At 39.9% G+C, this 26,754-nt stretch overlaps 2 protein-coding genes across 3 annotated transcripts in view; one reads left to right on the top strand and one right to left on the bottom strand.

Moving 5' to 3' along the window:
* TG (thyroglobulin) overlaps positions 1–26,754 on the bottom strand; it is a gene marked incomplete at both ends in the record, with an annotated part of 159,517 nt that overhangs the window by 39,886 nt on the left and 92,877 nt on the right. The gene's annotated exons all lie outside the window — the stretch shown is intronic.
* Positions 1,254–25,758, top strand: SLA (Src like adaptor). Of its 2 annotated transcripts, none has more exons than XM_082325455.1 (8): positions 1,254–1,396; positions 6,607–6,700; positions 12,988–13,087; positions 16,439–16,525; positions 17,884–17,987; positions 19,218–19,349; positions 21,329–21,461; positions 22,433–25,758. In XM_082325455.1, exons 2-8 carry the CDS (start codon positions 6,640–6,642, stop codon positions 22,650–22,652), a joined length of 837 nt encoding a protein of 278 aa, XP_082181581.1. In that variant the 5' UTR covers positions 1,254–1,396; positions 6,607–6,639; the 3' UTR covers positions 22,653–25,758. The 2 variants fall into 2 exon arrangements, with proteins under 2 accessions (XP_082181581.1, XP_082181582.1); XM_082325456.1 differs by lacking the exon at positions 1,254–1,396 and adding an exon at positions 3,050–3,123.

A 26,754-nucleotide genomic window follows, 5' to 3' on the forward strand; every position in this document is an offset into this window, starting at 1 on the left:
CAGAAACATTGTACATCCATTAGGAAATGTGCATGCCACATCCCTGTGATTTCAAGAAAGCAATAAGGTCCTAAACATTCAAAATATGACTAGCAGGGACAATCATGGGGCATTATGGTAAAACCAGCTCCCCAGAGCACTGGCTGTAGCACTGTCATGGCTCTGTGTTGTAGACTGATTTGCTTGTCAAGCTCCCTAATGCTTTCCTGTCCCTTCAAGGTGAGGACTGATAACACAGCCCATCAAAGAGAAAGGATATTCTCCTGTAATTACCATAGCTTCAAATTTTGGCACAGCTTTGGGAATTTGATCACTGTCTCCTGTTTCCAATAACACTTACACAACAGCTCCCACACTTGTCAGCTTTTAGTTTTCACCATCAAACAGATTGGCATTACAATGAACACCTACTCAGAGCTACTCCAGTGTGAAGTAGGAGCTCTGCTTGGGTTTGCTGGGTTTTCTGGCAGTAGGTTTTGTTTCTTTGGGTTTTTTTGTTTTTGTTTTTTTTTAATTTTACTATACAAAATTAGGTATATGAGCTTTTCAGATCACATCTTGATCATAAAAGCAAAGAGCAATCCTTAATAAATCCCTTTTACTTCTATATTGATATCTGCAGTGCTATATTCCTGAGGGACTTCAGTTTTATTTAACAGGCTAGTACCTTGTTTTACCCATCTCAGACACTGAGATGAGAGAGGTCCTGGGGCTCCTGCTTCTGCACTTTGTACAACTGATGTGAAAATGTGCTTCATAGACAGGCTTTCACTCCATATTCTTTCATTGCTGATATTAAACTTCAAATATTTGCAGACAGAGGTGTTTTGGAGCGCAGAATAAAGAATAGAGCAAACCTTGCATTCCCATCCAGGCTCAGCAAGAGTGGAAAAGAAAGTTTTGTACCTCTTCCTGTCTGTCTGAAAAAACTAGCAAAATTAAATAAAACAAAACAGTTGGGGACTGAACATTGCTGGATAAATAAATTTGGAAGGAAAAAAAAAAAAGAGAAAGAGAAACCCTTTCTGTGTAAGTAATGTAAAACAGGTTATTTTGCTCATTTTTTATATCTGCTCAAACCAGCCCTGATGCAATATGTTGAAAACCTCCCTGTTTTCCTCAGTCCATAGATAAAAAGCGTCTTGAGTAGTGACTTGCAACAGGAACCTCATCTGTTGCAAACACTTTGAGCCTTCCTTATTTCTCAGAGAGGAAGTATGTGGCCTGTTTGGCAAATGCTGCTCTACATGACAGCGTGAACTTCACAACACACTCATTCGACCGGCTGCTCCTCGACTTGATCAGCTAAACCTTGCTGGCAGCATGAGAGCAGTATTATGACTACGGCTTTTTTGAGAAATACTGCAACCTGGAATATCATGCCTAGCTTTTAAAGGTAATCATCATTACTCTGATACATTTAGATTATCTGCATATGGGAACAACTTTTTCAATTTTATTTATATAAAAGAGACTTCTATTTCATTACCAATGACAGTATTCAGACCATAGATTTCAAGTACCACTAAAGGTAGAAACAGAAAAGCCTGCCTTGATCCTTTTCATAAGGAGTGGTACTAAAGATAGAAGGGAGGAGGAGTGTTTCTACTGAAAGCTCACAGTAAGATAGATGCATAGGACCTTATGCAGAAGCAAACTGCAGCTCACTATAACACAAAATATGAGAAATGTCACAGATTAGTGGGCTTTTTATTCAAAGTGTTATAAGTTTGCATAATGTGGTATTTCTGTGTTGTTTCATAGTTGCATGTTTCTGTGAATTACCTTGATTACAGCATTACATTGTTCTTTCTAAGCGCAAATGTACAAGTGCCGAAAAGCTGAAAGGATGCTCATTTTGATTAACGACAAATTAAGGGAAATTCACCAAAAAAGATACATCTGAAATCTAAGCTGCTTTTTTTCCCACATGAAAAATAACAGGATGCTGGTGATTTCATTTTCAAGCTAAATGGGATTCAGATATTACCTCTGAACCTTATTGAGATTTAAATTCGAAGATGTTGGCGGTATAGATGTGAATATCAGGTAACAAAAATAAAATAGGGTAGAGCATCTCAGGAATGATGAATGTCCTAATTTTACTGGTCTGCAGTATTCCTTGTAGAGGGGCTTTACTTGGGTGCTTATTTTGCCTTTTTATTTTTTATTATTTTCGTTTCTTTATATTTACTAATTCTCAATCATTTTAAATATGACTTTGGAAAAGTTCTTACAAAGTGACAGACTTTCCTATGCATCATGCTATTTAACTGCTTCACAAATGAGTTTTCTCAGAGAACAAATTCTGTTAGAGGAAATTATTGCTACATGCACTGCACGCAGGAACGGAAGGTGTAAATTGTACCACAGGTTTTTGGGACCCACAATGTAGGTCAGTGAGATTCCAGTCTTGACAGGTGAAGAGTTTGTATCTGCCAAGACGTCTGCCACTGATAAGTAGGACAGAAAGAAGGACTGGGGCTGTAGATGTTTCCTCACCTTCCTTTTGGCAGCAAAAATAAAGCAGTAAAGATCACTAAACCCCACTAGTTGTGTGTTTGCAAACAGCTATGGCTGCAGCGACCGGCCTTCATTAAACAGCATGTGCACAAGTGGAAAGGGGAAGGGAGGAAGGGCCAAAACTTGGAAGACTGCAAACGTGATCTTAGTGGTTAAAATCTAATTTCCACACAAGCCTGAGGAGGTGGTCTGTGAGCAGAGAAAGCTGCCCTTACACCTGCAGGTAGTTTGGTTTGCAGCCCAGCAGCACAGCGGTTCCTCCGAGCTGAAGAGCAGCTGCACTCCTCCATGCAGGGCTTTGGGTTGATAAGACAAGGTGAGCTTAGAGTCTATCACCCCTCCTTAATTCTTCCCAAATCACCCTCAGTGAATGATTTTCTTTGGATCTGGCATAATTATTTATATTTATTATCTGCTTCTATGACAGAGGGATGCCACCTCTACTTGTATCCCAAACTCTGTCACCAAGTTTGAGTGAGATGCAGTGCCTGGAGCAGATTCTCCATTTCAAACGAATATTATCTATAAAGCTGTTATTGTTCCGCTATTGATTTAAATGATAAAAAATCAGCTCAGCCACAAGATGCTCTACAGTTTTCTGTAAGTCTATTTTTTCAGAGTATCTCAAAATTTCAGAAAGCCACCATACAGTTTAACATATAGCGATACAATGGATTTGTATTACACTGCCAATACTCAACACAAGCACAAGCTACTTATGCCGTTAAGTTATCATGCGCTTGAGAGTCATGTGCACTGTTGTTTTAGAAATACTTAGGATACTACTTCATACACCGTTACTCTAAAAACAGTGATACACCATTCCAACGAGCAAGTAGAAACAATCTTTTGCCCCCCCCCTTGCCCCATTTCAAACAAAACTTCCGATTTCTTTTGTTTCCATCCCATTTTCAAATGTGTGAGGGTTGAGCCATACCTCAGAGCATTCACTCCACAACCTTTGACTGGACTATAGGCACCTTTACTCTGCCCAAATGCATAGTGACAAGTGGCGTTAGTGGTAAAATCTAGTCCAATATCTGCCATTTTCCTTTTAATCGCTTTGGATAAGTGAATCAACAGCAGTGGTCACAGCTTTCCACTTGTTTCTTTTTATTGAACACTTCTGCCATGAGTCTAGAGAACGTCTTGAACTCTCTGTCCCTTTCAAGAATTTATGTTGCCACCAATGGTAATTAGTGACAGTGAAACAGCATGGAAAATGTAACGAGACACAGCAAACTGTCACGCTAGTGACATCAAAGTCCAAAACGTCATTGCTCTTCACAGTTACTGTAAGTACTTTATAACATTTGTATTTTCCGTAAGTCAGATTCTTCCATATCTAAAGTAGCAGCACTGAGCTGCACGCTCTGTCCTGTTGACTTCAGAGGTCCTTTGAGAAGAACGATGATTTGTACGGCAGAAGTGAGCCAGGACCAGTTTTGGATGTGCTCTGCAAAAATGCGAAGTAGGCACATGCCTGTTGTCTGGTACTTAACCTGTCTGGACTAGACTGCAAGTGGTTTAATTACAAACTACATATAAGCAACCTTCAAAACCCACTTCATGTATTTTTAAGCAACGTTTAGAATTTAGACTCCTAAATATCATTCAGGAAAATGAAGGTGCCTTGCTCAAACGTGCCATGCTGTTAGAAAGTTTGTAAGTAAGTGTGACATAAAGTTTTCAGAAGTCTTTCCATCATACAAATGCTACGTATCACTTTCCAAAGTGATTCAGGCACACCTGAAAACTGTATCCACTGTATCGCAAGAGTAGGAAAAAAGCCCTTGAAAGCACTCTATCACAAGTCTGATCACTAGTAGGATGACTTGCTCTCCTGGCCCTCAAATGCTGAGACCCAGAATAAAGGGGTACATGGAGATAGGACTCTATTATTTTTATTTTTCCATACTTTTGTGACACAAAATTCAAGTACTATTCTCATCTAAATAACAATTGTATGTGTTAAAATTATAGATGGGCATAAGATATTTATGCTGCCATGCTTGTCACCTATCTGAAATTGCACAAAATTTTTGGTAATTGTAGCTTGCTTGCTTATTATATACTTAGCCAGATTTGAACTGCCCTTTTCAAGTAGTGCAAAACCGCAACTACTACAGCACAGAGTTCAGCAGAAGTTATCTGTCCAGGTATTTATCTCACTTCTCTGGCTGACTTTTTCAGGCCTGTTGAGCTCTCTATTTCCATGCGCAGGAAATTTTGCTGGCTAATTTGAAGATGAGCCAGGAAAATCTATAATATCTGTAGCCAAAGTACTGGCTGCACTATTCCTATGCATATACCTCTTATTCTTGATGGGATATAACTGAGGGAAATGTTGAAGAAATTAAAATTGAGTCTTGCGAAAAAATATTCATAGTTAGTTCAGGAAATTATAATCTTGCAAGTGCCCGCCAAAATTAATTCTGATTTTAGTTTTAGAAACTTAGGTGCATTTAAATGGGGAATAATTTTGTGTTTTCTATCAAGAGAGACCCTTTTATTCAAACGTGAATACCCAAATAGTTTATTTAAATTTAAGGCTAATTTTTTATCCAGCTTCTAGACTTCATACATCAGGCAATGAAACAGTTTTTTGTTCCTGTGAAAGCAGATTTCAGACACTTGTCAGAAAGACACTGGAACAGCTGCATCCTACGGATGTGCCACAAGCTAGTTCCTGAGGGCAGGCAGGGAAAGGGTAATGTGCCATTTGGCCGGTGAAATGGAGACTTCTAGCAAAGAGCCTTTGGGAGCAAGCACTAAGAAGCTTGAAAATCAGATAAGGTAGAGTCAAACTGTGCATTACCATCTGTTTTAGCACTGATCTACTTGCATTTGATAAGAGATGAATTCTCTTTCTTTTGAACAGCATTTTATTCTGCAGGGTGTCTTCCTAAACTCACTGTAAGACATCAAAAATTGATGGTATTAAGCAATATATTCAATTCTGCCAATCTTATTCCAAAAGACAACTAGTAATAAAGTCTCACTGATTTCAGCAGTACTGCTTCTCAAATTAGACACCTCTCCAGCTAACACCATCAGGCTCTGGCCTGTTGTAAGTAAAGAGCAGCACATCGAAGGCACTAATCATCTTTGAAATATTTAAGCTAGAAAAGACTGAAAAATGCAGAATACCCACACGATGCTGCTAGAGCTCCTGTTATCATTTTCACAGGGCAACTGACAGAAATATATTTTTAAAAAATAATTACCTATCAGCTAGTGGTGTTATTTCGCTTTAATGTACAATTTCAAACAGATATAGCTTATTCTCCTCTGCCTCTGAAAATATACCATAGCATGAGACACCTTCCACATCCAAAGGGTTTTTCTCTCTTTCTTCTGTCAGAGAGAGTTAGGATGGATGCAGTAAAGCCATGAGAAGGAGCTGTCCTTCTCACAATATTTAGTTCCACGACTGTCTGATACTGTTCCTTGTACATCCACCAAGACTTTTTAAGACAAGTATCTGAAGAATTTGCACCACTGGCTTTATGCAGGAGTGTTTTGAGATCAAACATTTTGAGGCAAGGTGTTACTTTAAAAAAAAAAAAAAACCTTTGAAAAAAAGAGGAAAAACAACATTGCCCACATTCGCTGAGGGCACAACTGCATCAGAAAAAAACCCACTGAACAACGTTCTTAGTGTTCCCCAATAAAGCAACATAATATACACGCAACACTGAAAACCAGATACGTCAATCTAATTAATTTCTTTGCAACTTCAGAACTCCAAATGCTGAAAAGAACATTTTGTATATGAAATGAGTTTACGGGCATGGCTTTGCTGTGACTTCCTATTGTGCTGAGGTACTGGTAATGGAAACTTTTACTGCATTGCGTTCTTCTGAGCAACTTCCCTAGCTGTGGTTTTCTGCTATTCCCCTGATAAAAGCACCAAAGTGGTGAGAGTTTAGCAAGTATGTAAAACTCTCACATGAATTTGACACAAGAGTTCTCAAAAGCAAAACTGTATAAAATTGGAGACACCCAAACTAGGTCATTTCTCATCTGTTGGCACAGCAGGTGTTATTCTGATGTTTAATTTCAATGTCTCCTTTGATTTAGTTCTGAAGAGCTTTGACGGAATTAGAGAGCGCAATGGGAAATACTGTGAAAACGCCGAGAGCCTCCGAAGAAACAAGTGTGCCGAGCCAAATGGGTAAGCACTCATTTAATTTCTTTCAAGAGAAAAAGATGTTCAGAATATATGGTACATTCATCCATGTGTCTTCCTTCATCTGCCTGATGTAGTAAAAGCAGGCAAGTGCGTGACTGCTGTGGGAGAAGGAGGGCATCCTCTAGACAGTGCTTATTTTTAGGTACATTCTAGCTCATTTTCCAAGAAGTGCTTTAATTAAAAACCACAAATGTTAAAACTATTATTTGCTGGTGCTCCTTGAAAGATGTTCCTTCCAATTCAGAAAGCACTAAAGCACTACTTCAGAAACCAGAAATACTGTATTTTGACATAATCGCATGTGATATTCTATACAAATTTGTTCTTGAAATTTGATTTTGCTTCATTTAAGGTTAAAAACCTTAATGATATTATGCTTGCACTGATCCTGAAGTCCACTCTTAGACAGTTGCATTAAAAGTAGCACACAGCCAACTTGTCACCAGATTTATCAATAAAAGTTGTACAAACACACATTTCACAGGCCAAGCTGCCAAAGGGGGATCTAACACATCTGCCCTATGCATCCACATGTGAAAAAATCAGGTTGCAAAGCCCCCTCCATAGGCTGGTAGAGGTCATGCATCTGAGGGGGAAAGCAAGAGGGATTCAGTGACCTGCTACTCCCAAACTGCAAGTGCGTAGATGGAGAATCAGTACAGCCTCGGCTCTCATGCCACAACACAACAGACAGCTGGTACAAGAGCTGCAATAAATCACTCCCCAAAGGTGAGGAAGAGAAAACAGTTTGGGGGTTTTGTTTTGGGTTTTGCTTTTTGCTTTTTTTTTTTAGAGGGGGAAGGCATTAATCAAAATTTTTGGGTCTTCCATGAAAGATGGTCCAGTTGTGCTGCTCATTATAATAAGGATAGGGAATCAACCTGGTTTCATGAAGTGCTGGAAGGAAACCCAGCCCTGCTTTTAGCATGGTCAAGAACTAGCTGATACGGGCAGCCAAGTAGCCCTAGGTCCTAATAAAGCAGAGACCACATACTGTTAACAGCTACCCAGAGGCCCATAACAGGAACTGACAATTTATTTTTTTTTGTGAAAAGTGCCTTATGTTGATATTCCCAACAACTGCTGTCACGAATACCATAACCATCAAAACAGAGACATGCACACACTCAGAGCAGGACCTCACTGATGAGCAGGGGAGTGAGGGGTCTTTGCCATGGCTGTGACCACGTTTGTATTGCTCCTGCACATGTTAAAAGTCAGGATTTAGCAAGGCTAAAGCCAACTGCATCCCTTCCAGTGACGTAAATAGAACATATCCCTAAAAGATAACTCAGCAAACATTGATAGCACAGCAATTACAAGGGGAAATTACCCATTTAAGAATTCAGGGCTTGATCTGCTTGCACTTTCCTACACGTCTAGCACTTCTAGAAAGGTGCTTTGTCAGATCCTGCCCGACCTTCTGCTGCCACTTGGGGAGGGAACAAGTCTCCCATAGCTGCAGTGGCATCTGCCAAGGCCGTAGGGATGTCTCAGACACTCACACAGCTGAAATTGCACTGGATACCTATGTTTAAGCACTCAAAGGTAGCTTTTTGGCCACAAAAATGATCAAAGCAATGGAACACCTCTCCTATGAGGGCAGGCTGAGAGAGTTGGGGTTGTTCAGCCTGGAGAAGAGAAGGCTCTGGGAAGACCTTACTGCAGCCTTTCAATACTTAAAAGAGGATTACAAGAAAGATGGGGACAGACTTTTTAGTAGGGCCTGTAGCAATAGGACAAGGGGTAATGGTTTTAAACTAAAAGAGGGCAGATTCAGACTAGATATAAGGAAGAAACTTTTTATGATGAGGGTGGTGAAACACTGGCACAGGTTGTCCAGAGAGGTGGTAGATGCCCCATGCCTGGAAACATTCAAGGCCAGGTTGGACGAGGCTCAGAGCAACCTGACCTAGTTGAAGGTATCCCTGCTCATTGCAGGGGGGTTGGACTAGATGGCTTTTAAAGGTCCCTTCCAACCCAAACTATTCTGTGATTCTATGATTTAACAGCCTGCGTAGCTCTTTGGATCTAACTCAGTCTGGATCAGACCAACATCTTTCTTAATAGCTTAGATGTTGCTAATTTGGGGAATACAAACTTCAGAACTGTCATCCAAATCCAATGAAAACAGACTTTTGAAAAGGAACTTGGTACTAAAAGAATATATTGAGGTTAATCCAGTGAGTTTGTATCTATTTGTCTTCCTGAGCAGATCAAACTCCAAATCACATCCTCAAACACAGAAGATTTCCCCCAGGCCAGGAACAGCCACCTTTGATTTAAGTGAGGTGGAGGATCCAACACATGAACTTAGAACAGTCCAAATAGTTATTAGGAAAAGCAGGTTTTACACTGGCTTATTTCAGCAGGACTGAATAAAATGAAGGACTGAAACAGAAGGGAGAGAAAGAAAGGAAAGAATATCCAACAAGAAGGGGGAAGAAAAGAGAAAATTGGAGTCTCCACACTTCATCTGCAGTGTGAATGTGTTCATCAGACCCCTATAAGCCCCTCGTGCTGCCTGAGAGCTGCACTGAAAGCAAAACCTTGTGCTTTCCTCACCTCCAGTGCATCAGTCTTGGTCCTGAAAAAGGGAACACTGCATAAGCTGCATTTCCCAAGGAGGCATTTGGACTCCAAATATGACTGCATTCCGTCTGAACGCACACTCTATGGGCACCCCTGGCATAACCTAGCTACTGATAACAGAGTAGCTACAGCAGCAAGGGGTCATCAGGGGTTGTGAGCACACCCCCTCCTCTTTCCTCTCTTGGGAACCTCAATCAAGGGTTAATCCTTACCGAGCTGCACCTGCATAACTCTCAGTTCCCAAGCTGGCTGGTTTAGATCTAATTTGGGTATGCCAGTGTGACTCTGCAGCCACACCTTACGGCTGCTGCACAGACAGCCTCCCAGACACACACGAGTGCCCTCCTTTACCCTCTCTGGTATACTCCATGCCATAAATCACAGTATTTCTGCTGGAGAGTAAAGCTGGGAGGATGCAGGCAGCTGAGCTCTGAGCAGCTCATTCCTACTCCAGACAGGGACCACACTCATGCACAGCACAGCATTTTTTGAGGGCAATGAGGTGGATCTGGATGCTCTGCCTATGCTCTCCCTTCTCTCTAATAGTGCTTCATAGTCCATTCACAATGAATAATTTGAAGCATGCAATATTCAGTCTCAAACTTTGCAATACATCCAAGGATGCAGACATCTAAAACTAGCATGTATTTCATATTCATTTCCTACTCCAAAAAAAAAAAAACAAAAACCAAAACCAGAATTAACACCTGATTCAGTGGAAATGACTGTGCTTCGATCTTTCCACTCTAACTTTTGAGTTGTTCCATTTCAGATGTAACCTACACTCGCACTGCAGAGGAGAGTTTGTGTTAGAAAAACTCAGGCAAATCTTTTTTCTTTTAGAAGTTAGAAGTGTGGGGAGCTCATCAGATCAAATCTATTAGATCACTGTGAAATGTAGGTGTGGAGAAACAGTGTAATTTGTTTAGTCCTTGTTTCGAGGCTTTTGTTTTGAAAGGAGCTAGTATGGGTTCTGTGAATTGCTGTAGAGTGCAGTGGGGTATTTTACATGACGAAAAAACCCAGTGAGGTTTGACTTAAATACGAATTAAAATGAGGTCTTGTTTGTGGAGCAGGAGGGTTGAAAGGTTTTGGGTAGTACAAACCCCCTTTACTTTCACTCTAATATAAGTACATGTAGTTTAAGAGGTAACGTTTGCATGGATGTGGCAGCCAACACTATGATTAATTCCTTCCTTTTCAGAACTACAGATTAATGTGCAAAATTGAAACAAAAACGAATATAAAGATGAAAGTGTAAGCAAAGTAACACAGATCTTGCTAGAGCAGAGAAAAAGTCACGTACCCCACAGTGCGTAACGAAATGCAAACCACTGGTGTGCAAGGAAGGAGAGCAGAAAAGCACTTGTTTTCCACCCTTTCAGTATGGAAACAAAACATTTCTAAATAAACAGCATAAGTTTAAAAAAAGTATTGCTAAAGGCATTGTCATTAAGCTAAAAAAAAAAATGACATTCCATATAGAACTGCTGTCCAACAATCTGCAATGAGAAATTAGGTGACAGAAGTTTATCCTCATTCTGCAATTCTTACAGTGTACCTTCTGACATATATTTCTTGTAGTCCTGGGTGAAGATTTTGCTTTGTTGAAAAAGACTCAGCACCAATACTTAGATCTTGTTAGCCTCAGGTACTAAGCAGTTTCATAGACAGAGAAGGTATCTCTTAATTTTTAGTGCAGAACAGGGAAGCAACCAAAGGCATGCTTAGCACAGAATTTCTTCAGTATCATTGAACTAATTGTATAATAAGTTACAGTAGACTAATCACGGCAGTTGGCTGATTAATACAAAGGTACTGGACTAGTCCTGTTTAATTCAGTGACACTAATCAACTAAGAAAATCATGGCAATACTAACACCAAACACACTGTCAAACTAATCAATGTCTCTACACATCTGTGCATCCATAAGGATGTGCACTAACTGCATCATGGGGCTACTTCAATGGGCAAAGGCTAGCAAGACTAAAAATGCTTACAGTCAGTTTGAACATTAAGGTAAAATGACCCACTACTTTGCATAACACAAGTCCCTATAACATAATAACCATCAGCTACTCAAAATCAACTGAGAAAACACTGGTTTTTATTTCCTTTAAACCACAGATCTGAAATATTTTCCTTAACACTGATGTTCTCACTATTACTGCTGTAAGGATAACAAGTTGTCCTGTTTTCAGCTGGGATAATGGGGCTAAACTACAACACAAGTGTAAAATATCTCCTCTTGAAAAGATTTCTTTTCTGTAGACTTACGCGTTTCTTTCAGCCTTTCATCGTTATTACTGTGAGTTATTTGTAAGGCCTCGGGACAGAGAGGCTGAAAACACAGAGCCAGTCTCAGCATTCATTCAGGATGCTGTTTCTAGGTTTCCCTAAAAAACTGTCTTCCTTAAAGACAAGTTGACGAGGAATCTATACTAAAGGAGAAAATCTAGCAAGATACAGAAGTGTGTCTATCTCTGGATAATGTCTTTCCTCCCCTGAATTCATTCCCATTTTTGCACATGTTGAGCTGCACAGAGTGGGCAAGTATGGAGATCAAACCACCTCTGCAAATGTACTGCTAGATGGTATTACTAAGGAACAGGGCTCTGATCCTGCTGGAAGCAGAGGGAAAGCTTTGTCTCCCCGTGTGCTGAGGGTACTGTGACGTGCAGAGGAAAGGGACCCACCGCCAGGAGAAACGCAGACAGCGTATTGCAAAATCCCTCTTGCCAGGACTTCTACTAAAGAGCTCAAAACACCCAGCATGATACACTTCTGAATCTCCCACCTGTCTGAATTTACTGGGCACCACAGATTCCTGCTGGATGAGGAGCTCTTCAACGTTTGATAGTCCCAGTCTTGTGCAAAGTGCCTCCTCCACCCTTCAGAAACCCAGGAGACTCAGCACATGTCCTACACAGTGCTGCAAGGCCCAGAGTCATCCCAACTGATGTAAAAAGTCTTATCGCTTTACTGACCTCAGTTCTGCAAATTGTAGTTGTACAATGATTTAATTATAAACACCCATGTTCCTTCTCTTCTTTAACTGAAGATAAGGGCATCATGTGCTACCTCTAGTACAGTTTCCACACAAGGGGGGAGAACAAAGCACTCTGGCTGTTCATCAAGCTAGTTTTAAAAAGTGATAGGAAACAGGCAATAATGGCCACACCCTCATTGCCCTCGATCTAAACTAATTTCATACCTTTGAAAAGTATCAGTGGTGTTAACTGATGGAACAATTCAACATGCATCTTCCTTTCCTTAACTGTAATGCATCAGCTTGGCTCAAAATTGTAGCTGGAGGCATTTAGAGACAGTGGCATTAATCAAACTGGGTTACTTCCCAATACTATAAATGCTTACTAATTTCTCTACTTTCAAACTGAATATGTCCTTTAAATATGGTAATTACTAGAAAAAGTGGTCTAAATTTAGTTGCTTACAATTAACCAAATGACTTTTTTTCATTTCTAATATCTTCACATTCTTCTTATAAAGTTATAGGCTCATCTTTAGCTCTTTATGTTTACCAAGTGACATTTCAGAGTGAGATTTTTTTCCCATTTGACCTACTGTGTAAAATATAACATACATAATGAAAAATCCATTTCTGCTTCAGAACTCTATCTTGTTTTTAAGAGACATTTTCTTTGTTCTTTAACAGGTCAGGAGAGTGATTTCCTTGCTGTCCTCTATGACTATCCTTCAGCAGACATAAGCCAACCTATATTTCATGTAGGGGAAAAACTACGTGTGCTATCAGAGTAAGTTTATCCATTTTTTTTAAATTAGGTTTTGCTACAGTTGATGCAAAGCTCTGTTTTATGCACCTGGCCCAAACTGGATGCAGTTCAGCAAAATTGACTGAGTTCAGAATTTGCAAGGAAGGATGGTTAGCCATGGTGCAAATTTCACTGTAGTTTAAGGATTTGGGATTTCAGATTGTTCTTTGATCCTTGGATTCCTCTGACATGGTTTCTGAGGCTGGATTCAGGCTCTATTCTAAAGTAGGACTCAAAACAGAATTCTGCTTTGAAAAATGATTTTGAGAGAGTATCCCTCCATGTTAGTGGAAAACAGAGTAAGAGCAAAAATAGTTTGAATCACACAGAAAAGGAAAATTATTCTGAATTTCTCTATGTCAAGTGTGTCTCTCAATTCCTCTCTCATCCTTTTTATCTAAGAAATCATTTATGATTATGTCTTAGAATTTCACCCTAGATTTAAGGCAACTCTAACAAAAATAAAATAAAAAGTAGCTTTTTATTTTTCCTTAATTTTTTTAATTGATTCTGCGTTTTCTTAGTAGGGGGAAAAAAAAAAGTCAAAGATTTCCCAGCCAGTTCCATTCAAAAATTTCTGAGCCCCAGAAGGAAGTAGGCTTAAGAGCGCTAGTTCAGACTGACCTTAAGCACAGTGCAAATATTGCCACGCACAAGAGTGAGCACACTTCTTGAATAATGGAAGACAGCAGCCCTGATTGATAATTTTTTATGCACAACTTGTATCGGCACACAGTGACCTCCTAGAAGTTACTCAGCCCCACAGCCACTGTTTGCACTGCTTAAACAGAAATGGAAGATTTCATTTTTGCAGCTGGTGGAGCAGATGGATTCAAGGGGAGACCAGACACATTCATAGCAGAGAAATCCTCTGAGGATTTCTAAATTCATTTAAAAAATCTCTACCTGAGGAAGTCAGAGCGTCAAATAGTTGGAGGACAGAAGTACTCAAGAAAAGCATCACAGAGGATTGATGAATTCTCCGACTTTCCTCCAGGCCACCGTAACCTACAATGGCCGTTGTCAGCAACAAGATATGGGCCTATGCTGACCTTTGGTCTAACCCAGAATGGCTGTAGTTATGTTCTGCTGACAAAGTGCTTCCCCTGCCTCCGTGAACCTAGAAGTCATAAGGCTCAGACAATATCACTAGATGAATTTTCTGCTGATGGAGAGCTTCCCTAAACCAGGGGAATTCTTCTCTTGTAACTTCTAGCTGTTTAAACCTTGCTGCAGTTTGCGTAACATACACGACATGGTACAACAATTGCTTTAGTTTGGAAATTCCAGTTTAAAGTCTCACTACCAGCTTTCATCAGCTACGAGCCCTCACAACACCACATAACTACATATGCCCGTATCAATGGGAATTATATGTGTGGCATATCGTACACATACATGTGCTGCATAGTATCACCTAGTGGATGAACAACTTCTAAAAGAACTAGGCTTCTGTAGCAGCAATTTTTATCATGTTTATCTGTTGTGCAGTGATAAACAACTTCTCCTAATAGTAAATAAGAGCCAAAGTAAGCCTTGGTGGGAACTTTCCTCTTCCTGTTTTAAATCAGCTTGTTCACAGAAGACAAGACACTCCAATGCTCTATGCAAAGCATAGTGTCCTTACGAAGGACCCGTTCTTCCCTACTGGGCTACGTGCTGATGTTAATAGGGACTGTTTGCCTGCAGACTCTTGCTGCGCATAAGCTGTAGATTTAATCTTTTTCTCAAGTCGTTCAAAGAAACAAAATACAGTGTAAGAGAAGAGCAGCATGGCAGGCATGACCAGAGCATGAGGATGAGGAGTCACCACGGAGAAGCCAACATGAGCAGGCAGCACGTACTACTTTTATAACGGCAGCTTTTCAGCCTTCTACCAAGGCAATTATGTGCAGTGGCCATCAGCCCCACCAGTCTTGCCAGGAACATGACATATGGAACCCCCATAGAAAATACAACTCCTCACAGATATTTGTGACTGCTCTGTGTTGGCAGGATTAGATAAGCACCACTGGCACAGTGTCTCACTCTCCACACTTCTCAGGCACCTTTCATTACCAGATGAACAACTGCATTTAGCAGTAGTCAAACCAGATGTCCTCCAATGATCCCCCCATTTTCTGTGGTTCTTGCCCCAGGAGAGATGTGCTGCTTTGGGACTTTTAATCATCACAGGAATTTTTCAGGGTTAGTAATATTACAGTTTGGAGGGAGGGAGATGTTGAGTCTCTCAGGTTTTTTGTTATTGCAATTCTTGGTTCTGTCTGGGAGAGTTGCAAGGAAAAAACCCAAAATAATCTAAACTTCTTATAGATAATTTCATGTCAGCTGGAAACCCACAAACAAAACTTGTGGGGCTCTGAAATTTCCATCTCTGAGCAGTAGGTACTTCCCTTTTTCCCTCAGACTATACGTTCTAGACCATGATCCCAGCGGCTATAACTCAGGAGGTTTAACCTAAGTGTTTTCAACTCAGTTGTTTTGACATACACTGAGAGTCTGGTCTGCAGTCCGGGAATTATTTGGGAGCATTTATATGAATGTCCACAAAAACAGCATTCAAACACAAGACACGCTATTATTTGGATTCAAACTCTTAAAGGAAAAGGTGGAGAGAATCCATCAAGCATCAGCGTCCTTGCACTAACCACTAAAGCTCCACAGCATCCCTGTGAAAATTCTTGTTACCCTGCCCTTCCTAAGGGATTCAAAAGCCAAAGCTGGCATTCAGTATCACAGCAAAAACCTAAGATGTATCAGTGAAAAGACATATGTCTAGTCTACTAGTTTCAGCTACGAGGTCTTTTTTATTGGAGTCTGGTCAGCAACTCATTGAAGAAAAGGAAAAGAGCAAACCATGAACCAGGTTCTGTTAGACTGAAAACCTGTTCCCAGGCAGACAAGGTCCATTTGCTGAGTATCTCTACCCTGAAGTTACAGGAGTAACTACAGGGCTGCTCAGACACAGCATACTCAGCCATAGGCTGAATATCTTGGATACCAGTACAAGTCTAGCTGTGGGAAGGCAGAGCACAGCATGATTTAACCACTGAGTATTTACCCTTCTTCTTTTAACTACAGAAAAATATTTTATTACTTACGTAATTTAAATGGAACAAATGTAGCTTATTTCTGTGTCCAAATTTAATCCTGATGTAGGTTTAGAAATGGAACTACTCTAAATGAAACAAACTTGGGTCCCTTTCTGAATACGTAGATTCAGGAACAAAGACAGAAGGTTACAGGCTAATCTGTATGTCTTAGCTAATTTCTAAAATGAGGACAAGCTCTGAAAGTACATCTGGAAATAGCCCTTCTCTTGCTTTCACACAGTGAAGGAGGCTGGTGGAGAGTCCATTCCCTTACAACAGGTCGAGAAAACTATATTCCAGGAAAATACGTAGCAAAGGTTTACCACGGGTAAGTAAATGCATTTCCTATAACATTTCAATGCTACATTTCTACATATACTGCCCTGATCAGTTATTCAGTGTCATAATCAAAACCATGCCAATAGTGACTAGACAGACAGAAATTTTATTTATTGACAGTCTAAAGTAGTTCCTTTGAAATCTGAGAACACCAAATCCACAGCTAAATTTAGATTATATGAAAAGGAAAATCCTAGTTTCAAGTGCTGGAAAGGGTCAAAAACCCCTCAAATGTCATGTAAGATATTTAAAATACTTCTGTTACATGGATTGATCTCTAATTTTAAGACATTGACAGAGAGACCCTATTTAGAAAGAATTTTTAATATTTACAAAGAGTAAAATCTAAGCTACAGTTGCTCATGAAAAACAGACCAAAAAGAACAAATAGAAAGACTAATAAGTCATTCAAGAATGTAAACTCTTACACTGGAAGAGCTAAGGAAAGTTCAGAGGTTTCTTGTTGCCCTAGGCACCAGTCAGGAAAAAAAACATTAAAGCACACACTTAAAACTTTTCTGGCAAAAGTTTTAATACCTGTTTAATTTTAAGCATACGAACTGTGAACTTCACTGTGATTTATGCAAGTGCTTAAATTTTAATATGCTTTTATATCCTTTTGAAATAGAGATGCTTTCCCAAAGGCAGGGCACAGGTCTGATAATGGAAGCTACTGTCTGAAGCTTCCCCAAGACCATTTTGCTAATAGCAGACTGGATCAAACACACAAGAACAACTTTAAAATAAAGTGCCAGTACCTCCTACACTAGCCAAGCAAGCTCAGTTACATGGTTAGACACCAGCTGTGGCAAAATACAGCAGTGCACCAAGCTATGGTGAAAATCAGTACGACTAAATCCACTTTCCCTTATCCACAAAGCCAATTAACTTAAATAGCTGAACTGTCCCCTAGCATAAGGAGAATAATTGTATTTTATTTCGGGTTTACTTACAATGCGATAAAATACAATTTGGGGTTAACAAAAGTGGTTTAAATGAAAAAGAGGAATTTAACTAATGCCACAGATATGCCATCAATATATCACATGGATATCTCCCCAACAGTTCAGACCAAGGCAGCTCAAAAAGTTTTGTTTTCCCTAATAAGTCCAAACCTTATTCGCTCTCCTCTTAGTCTCACAAAAGTTAATGGAACTCAAAGAGAGCAAGATTTTCTCCATAAACTGAGGAAATATGCCTGGACATAGTTGAGAGAATAACTACAGAAAGCCACAGTGTTATTTTTGCAGTCACTTTTCCTGGCTAATGCTGCATTTTCATGGCCACATGCTGCTCTCTGTTTCACTGGTGTCCAAATTTCAGAATTTGTTTGTTCCTCCTTCACAGCTGGTTATTTGAAGGGCTGGGAAGAGAAAAAGCAGAGGAACTTCTACAGCTACCCAACACCAAGGTCGGCTCCTTCATGATCAGAGAGAGTGAAACTAGGAAAGGTGAGAAAATAGGATTTTTTTCCCCCTTGGATCTCAGGCATTAACAATTTTACAGCTCTCTAATTCACTCCCTGTCCTGTTTCATATGGATCAGCCCAAAATCAGAAAATGTATGTAATGGGAAGGCAAAGGCACCCAGTGCGGCATGCCAGTCTTCACCAGTCACTTACGTTACGAGTGGTGCTGGAAACAGGGTTAGCGATGGCCATGGAAAGTTCCACAGGCACCAGCACAAGACACAGTTGTTTAAACACTATTATTTACTTTGGTCGCACGCAAAGCTTATGAGGCAGTGGGATTTTTCAAATGGAGGAAAAGTCACAGCTTTGCCTTGGTCCACAAAAGATTGCCTGAAGAAGCTATAAAATACACACCAAGCAGCGGGGGTGGCCGATAAGTGCATTTCCTATATAAACAGATGGTTCTTTTATTTACTTTTTAAAGACAACATGCCTTCAGTTTTATTTTCTTTCATAGCAATTCTGCTGCTACATGAAAATTGTACTGTACACACTTTATACTTTTATTCTCTTCGATGGGAATACATCTCCCATTGTGCAACATGATATCTTCCCTTTTTCTGAAGCACCAGAACATATCTTAATATCATGATACTACAGTTAGAAGGGAAGAATAAATCTTCTACTCTGACCTCTTGCATACCACAGGCCAATTAGTTTCATAATACTTATACTAAATTCAAAGAAATTTAGGATCAAGATTCAGTCCTTACCAACTAAACACTGCACAATAGTTTTAAACAAAGAAACGGGAAAATCCCAGTTGTCATCTCCTGCCAGGACTGCATTATCAGGTATCACCTACTGCATCATTGGGAGCTGACTAAATCGGCATACTAGCACATGAGTCTGGCCTCCCTCTTCAGAGGAAGGCAAACAACTTCTGGAAAGGCCTATTTCCTTTACACCATTTCAAAAAATCCCATACCAGCAAAAATAAAGGAAAAACACACCAGAAATTTAAATTCAATCAAAATCTCAGGCCCTGATGTTGGGCCCTTTATTCCTTTTGTTCTACTTAAGTATATATATATATATATAAATTATAGTATACAAGTAGAAATTAGGATGGCCACTCAGGTTTTTTCAGATCTTTCTGGGACTTTTTGGATCATGGCACCACATCTTACAGATACTCCTGTTGTGGTCACTGCTATCCATCCATAATTAGGGCCCTACTTTAGTGTAATTAGTTCTCCTCTTCCTCCAGGGTTATATTCCTTGTCGGTGCGGCACAGGCAAGTGAAACATTACAGGATCTTCCGCCTTCCAAATAACTGGTATTACATCTCTCCACGGCAAACCTTTCAGTGCCTTGAAGACCTTGTGAACCACTACTCAGGTAAAAAGAACTGCAGAATAAACATATTTTCCACTGGCAACTGTAAAACTATCAAAGGTCCAGAACAAGAAGTTTTGCCTATGTCTGTGACTTGCAACTACTGCCACAGAACAAGTAATGGAAAAACTTTTGGTTTATATCTTTTACTTTATTTCTGATCCTAAATACAAATATGCTACCCTTAACAGTACAACTGAAATCAACCCAAGAACTCAGCTAAATAAAGACAGATAGGCTCTGCCCATATTGGTGTATGATATTGTATGGCCATGTCAACAGAGCTGTCCCTAACGCTATTTGGTGCAAACACTAGTGTCTAGCACTTCCCTGGACAACTTTTAAATATAGGTAGGAGGTTAGCACAGGCCAGGGATGCCCATTCCCTCTCAGAGCACAGCTAAAGTCAAAGTCTCGGTGTACAGAAATGTTAAGCTGAACAAATGCAAATCACGGTTTTGGGTCCCAGGGCCAGAGTTCAACTCCTGGCTCACTTTGTTTATCAGCATGGACATGTCTGCTATTTATTTTTTTACCATATAGACAGACAGACAGCATCAGGACATGCAAGACCAGGTTCTACAATAATATTTCTCTTAGGAACCACTACATTGCCCAACCTGATCTGCAGCAGAAAATTCTTAGAAAAGTTTTTAGTTTCTTTCCTGTTACTTTAGAGGAGTATGGGTGGATTTTATCAGCAGAAGTTATCTCATCTCAAGAGGCTCAACCTTTTAGCTCAAATCTGGATTCAGCTGTCATTTTTACTAATATCAGTCCAGTGGATGACACCTATTTCAAAGATAGATTTCCAGATTTATGGCAATTTAACCTGTGTCAGAGAGATAACTTGACAAACAACACAATTAAGTGGCTGCAGTTACCATGTATTAAAATTAGAACATTATAGAATGAGGAAGGAAGATTGCAATAAGTTAATTGCATAAAAGTGATAAGAGAACAATAGGTTCTGTGCTTTACTTAGTAGTGGGTACACTGTAATTTTAAAAGTGTAAAGCTGCCATATCTGCGTATTTCATAGGTAAAAGAAAAAGTGTGTTGGCCAAAGAGTACTCTGATAAATGGGTGAGAAAAGCCATATTTACATTCAAAACATGCAAGAGAAATTTTCAAGTCCAATGATATACACAGAGGAGTAAGAATTTGGACAGGTTTTTTTGGTTTGGTTTGGTTTTTTTTACATTTTATTTAGGTGACACCTTTCTCCATTTAGAAGAAGCAAACAATCAAAGCCTAAAATTCAGAGTGGGGGGAACCCAAAACTTATAACAATTAGCATTTTTATTTGAGTTATAGGTATAAGAGGAGACATAGTGAGATTTAGCTCTCCTCTTTCCCCCACCATGAGATGATACAGAATCTCATCCTGAAATAAGGCTCAGAGATGTAAAACACTAGCATTCAGCCACAACGTTCTCGACTTGGGCAAAAGAACATACGTAATGTTCCTAATGGAGCAAGGAGAAAAGGATAGAGAGAAGAAACATAGATGAATGTAACATATGAACCTTGATGCATTCCATAGCCATGTGCCATAGCAGAATAGGTGCACATACAATCCAGTCTGAGTGTTTGCATCTTGCATCTGTTTTACACTCTGTGTGCATGGCTGAGACAATGGGAGGCAAAACCAGAACTCACTGAGGACTCAGGAAACCTGGGTTTAAGTCCCTGCTTTGTCACAAACTTCCTTCTAGACTTTGGGCAAGTCAGTTTTTATTTTTCTGTGTCTCAGTTCCTCACTTGTACTATGGGAAATATACCCCATGATAAATTAAAAGGCAAAGGTATAAGGAAAGGAAAATTTAAGCCTGTGTTACAGTGTCCTTGCTGAGAACACACAATTTATTGACTACTACTTCTGTGTCCAAAACTTTATTTGAGCATGCACCAGGGAAGGAAAACAGTGAAGATAACAGTGAGCAAAGATTAACTGTCTGTGTATTCATTTCCCTGCTCAGAAGTTGCTGATGGTCTCTGCTGTGTCCTTACAACACCTTGTCTTACCCAGTGCACTACCAACACCAGCGTAACGAATCAAGTTCCTCCGGTGGTGATGCGGAATAAAAACTTCAGCTGGAGAAATATTCACAGGTACCACATACAGCACAGGCTGCCAGAAACATCAAGGTTTTTTTCCAGCCTTGTATATACTTGTAATTACAACACAGAAGAAACAGCCATTTTCTTCTCCTGAGACCAGTTTTAAAGATTAGACAATCTTCAAAGCTGCTGACAGCAAGTTCACCCATGAAAACTGGATGCCCAGCTCTCTAACTGCTAATCTTGGTCTAACTTTGAAAGAAAGTACAGTTAACATTCAGTCATTTCTCCTATCCAGCTAAGAGTCAGGCCGCATATGCAGTCCCTTTGGGACTCATGAGTCCTCTCCATCAAGGGGGCAGGAGTAAGAGCCAGGCCATAAAGTCTAGGCAGATCCACCACCGACAGCACATCAATGTGCAATGGCTTACAAGTGAGTCCCGGTAGTCAGAAATGGCTCCCCCTTGTTCACATGGTGGCCATCCATGAAGCAGCACAAGTGCAATGAACACATTATCCCAGCACAAATCTTCCCTGCTGTGTCTCTCTCAATACACAGCCCAACTCAAGGTTCATCAGATTTCTAATATCATGACTGCAACTAGAGAAAGTAGGTCAGGTTTCAGAAGCTGGTGAAACAACCACCTTCAGAAACAAAAGCACCTCTTATTTTTGAAGCGTAAATTTCCCTCCACTACCCTTCCTTCACAAAGTATATTCATTTGCTTACAAATGCAAGAAAATTTTGTTCAGTATCGAGGCCGTTTTTCCTACAGATTAAGAAGAAAGAGAGAAAGTATATAGATGTTATTTCCTTTTCAGATGCCGAAAAATATTTAGATACTACTGTTGTACTGATTGTTTCGGAAAATCACTAAGTGACAGAAATGTTTGGTGATATGTGAGACAGGAAATTTTTTATACAACAAAATTAACATAATTTGGTTTAACAACTGCTAATATTATACTAATAGGCTCAGTTCAAGTAGCTGAAACGGTAACAAAATTTTGTTCTTTTAAAGGCTGGAAGTGACTGAAGATACTGAAAGCACCCTGGCAGCAATGGATGATTCTTGTCTCAGCTATGGCCTGAGGGAAAGTATCGCTTCCTACCTCTCCTTAACAGGGGATGACAAGGCTTCTTTTGCAAGTGCCAGGAAGAAGAAATCCCAATCTCTTATATACACAGGAAGCAAATGTAAGAACACCCTTCACTTGCCAGCTACATACTATGAAGACTAAATGTAAGACAACCGGGGGAAAAAAAAAAAAACAAACAACTGAGGGGTTAGAAGAGAAACAGAGCATCCTGTGGTCCTGCAGTCCTTCAACAGCTGAGAGATACAAGCACACCAGCTGATGATCAAATGCTGGCAATGCTTCTGCATTTCCTCTTCTGAATGTTAACCAGAGACCTTCTTAAGGGTGCTATCTCAGCCACGGCATATGCTGGGAACGTCCCCAGGGCACCTGAAATTAGAACCTGCTCACAAGCAGGATAAACTGAGAGAGACTCTAAGTCAAGAGCCGAGTGAGGCAGATGACTCTTCAGCAAGGGTGATGCCCACCATTGTAAAAAGGTGATTGCATAAGGAAGGACTAACTACAGCTCAAGAACTTAATTAAGTCTTACTCTGGTATTCTCCACAAGGCTGAAAACTATCTTTACAGAACCTACCTACTCTGAGAAAAGGAGCCTTTTTCTGCTCCATATAGAATCATTCATTGTCATTGGTTATGGGTCAGAAAGTCATCAGTAACCCCAAGAAAGTATGTAAGATCCAGCATCCAAGAAACACCTGATTATATTGACTGTGTACTTCTGTCATTTTTACCCTTTAGGGGAAAAAATTAAAATCATTATTTACCAGGTGGCATTTAAATCAACTGCTGGTAATGGCCTGCAGTGTTACAAAGTGGTCACAAAATTAAGAACAGGATTAACTCACTGAGGAAAGCAGTTCCTACTTATCCTTGAGCTGGGAGCACAGGCATATCCAAAAGCATAACACAGCTGCTCATAGTCTAGCAGATATACAACAGAGAAAAAAGGGGGTTTTAAGTGAAAAGTAAAATGCGGTAATATCATGCCTAACTGCAAAGGTAGGCTTGCAAAGGTGTGACCTTTTATGTGTAGAGGACCAGATTTTAACCTCATGTCCTGAAGGCACCTCCATATTTATGTATAATATTTATATTAATAGCAGGTTTTTTTAATAATTAAACTAAAAGAGCAAATCAGCAACAGTGGACGTTAAAGAGTTTTCTGAATTTCTTGTCTGAAGAGAGTTATGTCAAAGAGTAAAGACATTTCATCAAACTGCTTAAAGATTTGCAACTGGGTTATCTGAAATTTCACAAATTAGAGAATTTTTCTATATATATATCTACCCTTTGCTAAGTGATAAAGAAGCAGCTAGCATGGTCCTTTGAACCTGACTTGTAATTGCTTTCTAAATCAAGTAGTCCCTCATATCTGGGGGTGTAAAATGCTGCAATCTATGTTCTTGAGCCAAGATTTTTCAATCTAATATTCTGTCATACCTTTTTGCACAGATTCGAGTAATGAAGGTTTGGAGAGAGAGGGAATTGTGTTTCTATACATATATATATATATATTTCCTCTGTAAATTCCTCTTGGCACAAATCTGTGTGCTCTTTAGATCTTGTAACAGCTCATTTGCACTAGCAAAGAGAGATTCAGAGATAATAGTTCACAGCCTATTTAAAATATTTCAGAACTTAAAGGATGAATGTAATTTGGCTGGTAAACATTGAACACCACAAAGCAAAATTAACTCAGGAACTCTAGGCGTTTGTATAATCTCTTTACTGTTACTGATTGTTAACATGTTATGGTGACTGCATTTTATCCAGTGAAATGTATATGGGGAGCATTACAGATTTCTAAGCCATGACTTGTATTTATTCATTAAAATAATATCAAGTAGTAACTTTGTATTGCTTTCAGAAAATGGAAAACCTAGCATGCAACTAGTACAAACATCCACTCTTGCAATGACACTGCCAGAAGGTATCTTTGACGGAATGCGACAAAAGAATCCAAGAGCCCGTGTAACTGGGCAGCACTTGGAACACGCTCTGTAGGGAGGGGATAAGACATGTTCTGATGAAAACAGGTTCACACAATCACAGACTGGTCCAGGTTGGAAGGGATCTCTGGAGGTCACCTGGTGCAACTCTCCTGCTCCAGTAGGGCCACCTAGAGCTGGTTGCCCAAGACCATTTTCAGACTTGGAATATCTCCAGGGATGGAGACTCCACAACTTCCCCGGGCAATCTGTGCCGGCACTCGGTCACCCTCACAGTAATGACGTGAGAAGGTGGCAAACACTTATTAATTGTGCCATAAAGGATGGCTGAATTTCACAGATGGTTATGGGGAAATTCTGTGAGGTCTGGCCGTAACTGAAAGACTATACTGGGGACCTCTTGGGAAGCACGATCTTGCAAGGGCTGACAGCACCAAGGTGATTCTATACAAATCTGAGACTACCTAAGAAACAATATCAGAAATACCAAATTTGGGTAGGGATGTAGCAAAACTGGGACCAATGGAGAAAAAAGTAGTCAGAGGTGGTTGGTTTGTCTGAGAGGGAATGAGGCTGGTAAAGGGGAAAAAAAGGAGATGGGAAAAAGGGGGAAGAAAGGGGATCCAAAGGGTAGCTAATCATAGGATCAGGGATATTTAGGGTCCATGTCAGACAGCCCTGCACCAGAATGCAGTAGTTTTCAGTGGGGCAATAAATCTGCTCTTTCCACCATTGGCTGACCTGCTTTCATGGCCAGGAGGGACCTGGTGTCTTTCCTTGAGTTGGGTGGAGGAAGCCTGGGAGGTTTCCTCCTGACACCCACCAGGGAATACCTGGAGGGGACACCTAACATATCTGCCCTCCACAGCCTCCTGCAAGAGATGGAGGCAATCCATACCATTGATCCACTCTTCTACATCAAAACTGCACCGGTAAATAAATCAGTTAATCAAAAGATGAAGTCAAACACCGTGTTAAAGCTCTTAAATGATTTAAAACAAGACCATAATCACTGAGACTACTTTTTTCTAATCATACTACTGAAAGATGAAATAAGTTATTAAAAGTGCCCATGACAGCTTTGCATTGATTTTGTACAATCTTTTTTCAGATCTACCCAAACAAAATCTATTATAGGGCAGACATAGGAAACTCAAAGGCATTTTGCTGTTTCAGGTGCACGTCTTCTTGTAGAGAAAGTTTCATACATCGCACCTCTCTGCATGCTAAGAAACAGTATAATTTTTTTATGCATGACAAAGACCCAAACAAGGAGCACAAAACTAACGTTTGCAGAAAAGCTGTATTGCTTCATGGGATTTTCCCTCAGGAAAGCTATATCTGGTATATATTCTCAGTTTCATGATTCTTATTCTGTGTGCACCTCCTTTTTTACAGTAAAATTAAAAGTACGCAATTATTTTGGTGTCTTGGAACAAAACCAAGATGCAGTCCTTTACAGAAGGTCCAGGTGAAAAATCTGAGTAAACCAACAGTTGCATTCTGCATCTACTTCATTACAAAAAAAAAAATAAAGCATATTTTTAAGCCACTGCTATTATTGCTTGCTTTTTATTTTATCAGTGTATTTCACAAGAAAACTAAAACCACCATGACACTGTGAGGATAAATACTTAACATTACTTTGAAATAAGTAGAGATCCTGCTTTTGCCAAGACAGTGGTCTGCACAGTCCCAGGAAGAAAATCATTGTTACAAACACTAGATTAGTGGGGAGAATTGATGCACCTGCCTTCTCATTGCACTTGCCACTGTTTTCCATTATTTGATGTCCTGCTGTAGGAGAAAGGAGTTCAAACTTTATTTTATAAAAGAAAATGTGGAACTACACTCCAGAAATAACGATAAGCAAAGAGGTCCTTGCATCTCCCTTTCATCAGTTCCTCACTTGGTAAATTGCACGGTACCCTGTTACAGCTTTCACAGGGCCCCAGCCTGAGCCATGTCAGTAAAGGGTTTGCGACTTCAGAGAAAAAGTAGGATGAAACTGTACTGTGAGAGAAAAGGACTCTGGGTTTACTAGCAAATTAACTGCTATGCCAAGAGCCAAGTAAAAATCTAGGAAATGTGTGAGGAATTATCTGAGAATGACACAAAAAACAACTACTGAACAGCAATTTTCAACAACTTCCCTTGCCTATGCCGCTACAGTGATGCAATTAAAATAATCTTATTGAGACATGGGGATGCAAAAGGCAAGTTACACTTCCTGGAGCAAGGACACAGTGAAGAAAAATCAAGTAGTGAATAGACATGTCACTATTTTCAAG

Source organism: Platalea leucorodia, assembly GCF_965183815.1.
Source record: "Platalea leucorodia genome assembly, chromosome: 1".
NCBI lineage: Eukaryota > Metazoa > Chordata > Aves > Pelecaniformes > Threskiornithidae > Platalea > Platalea leucorodia.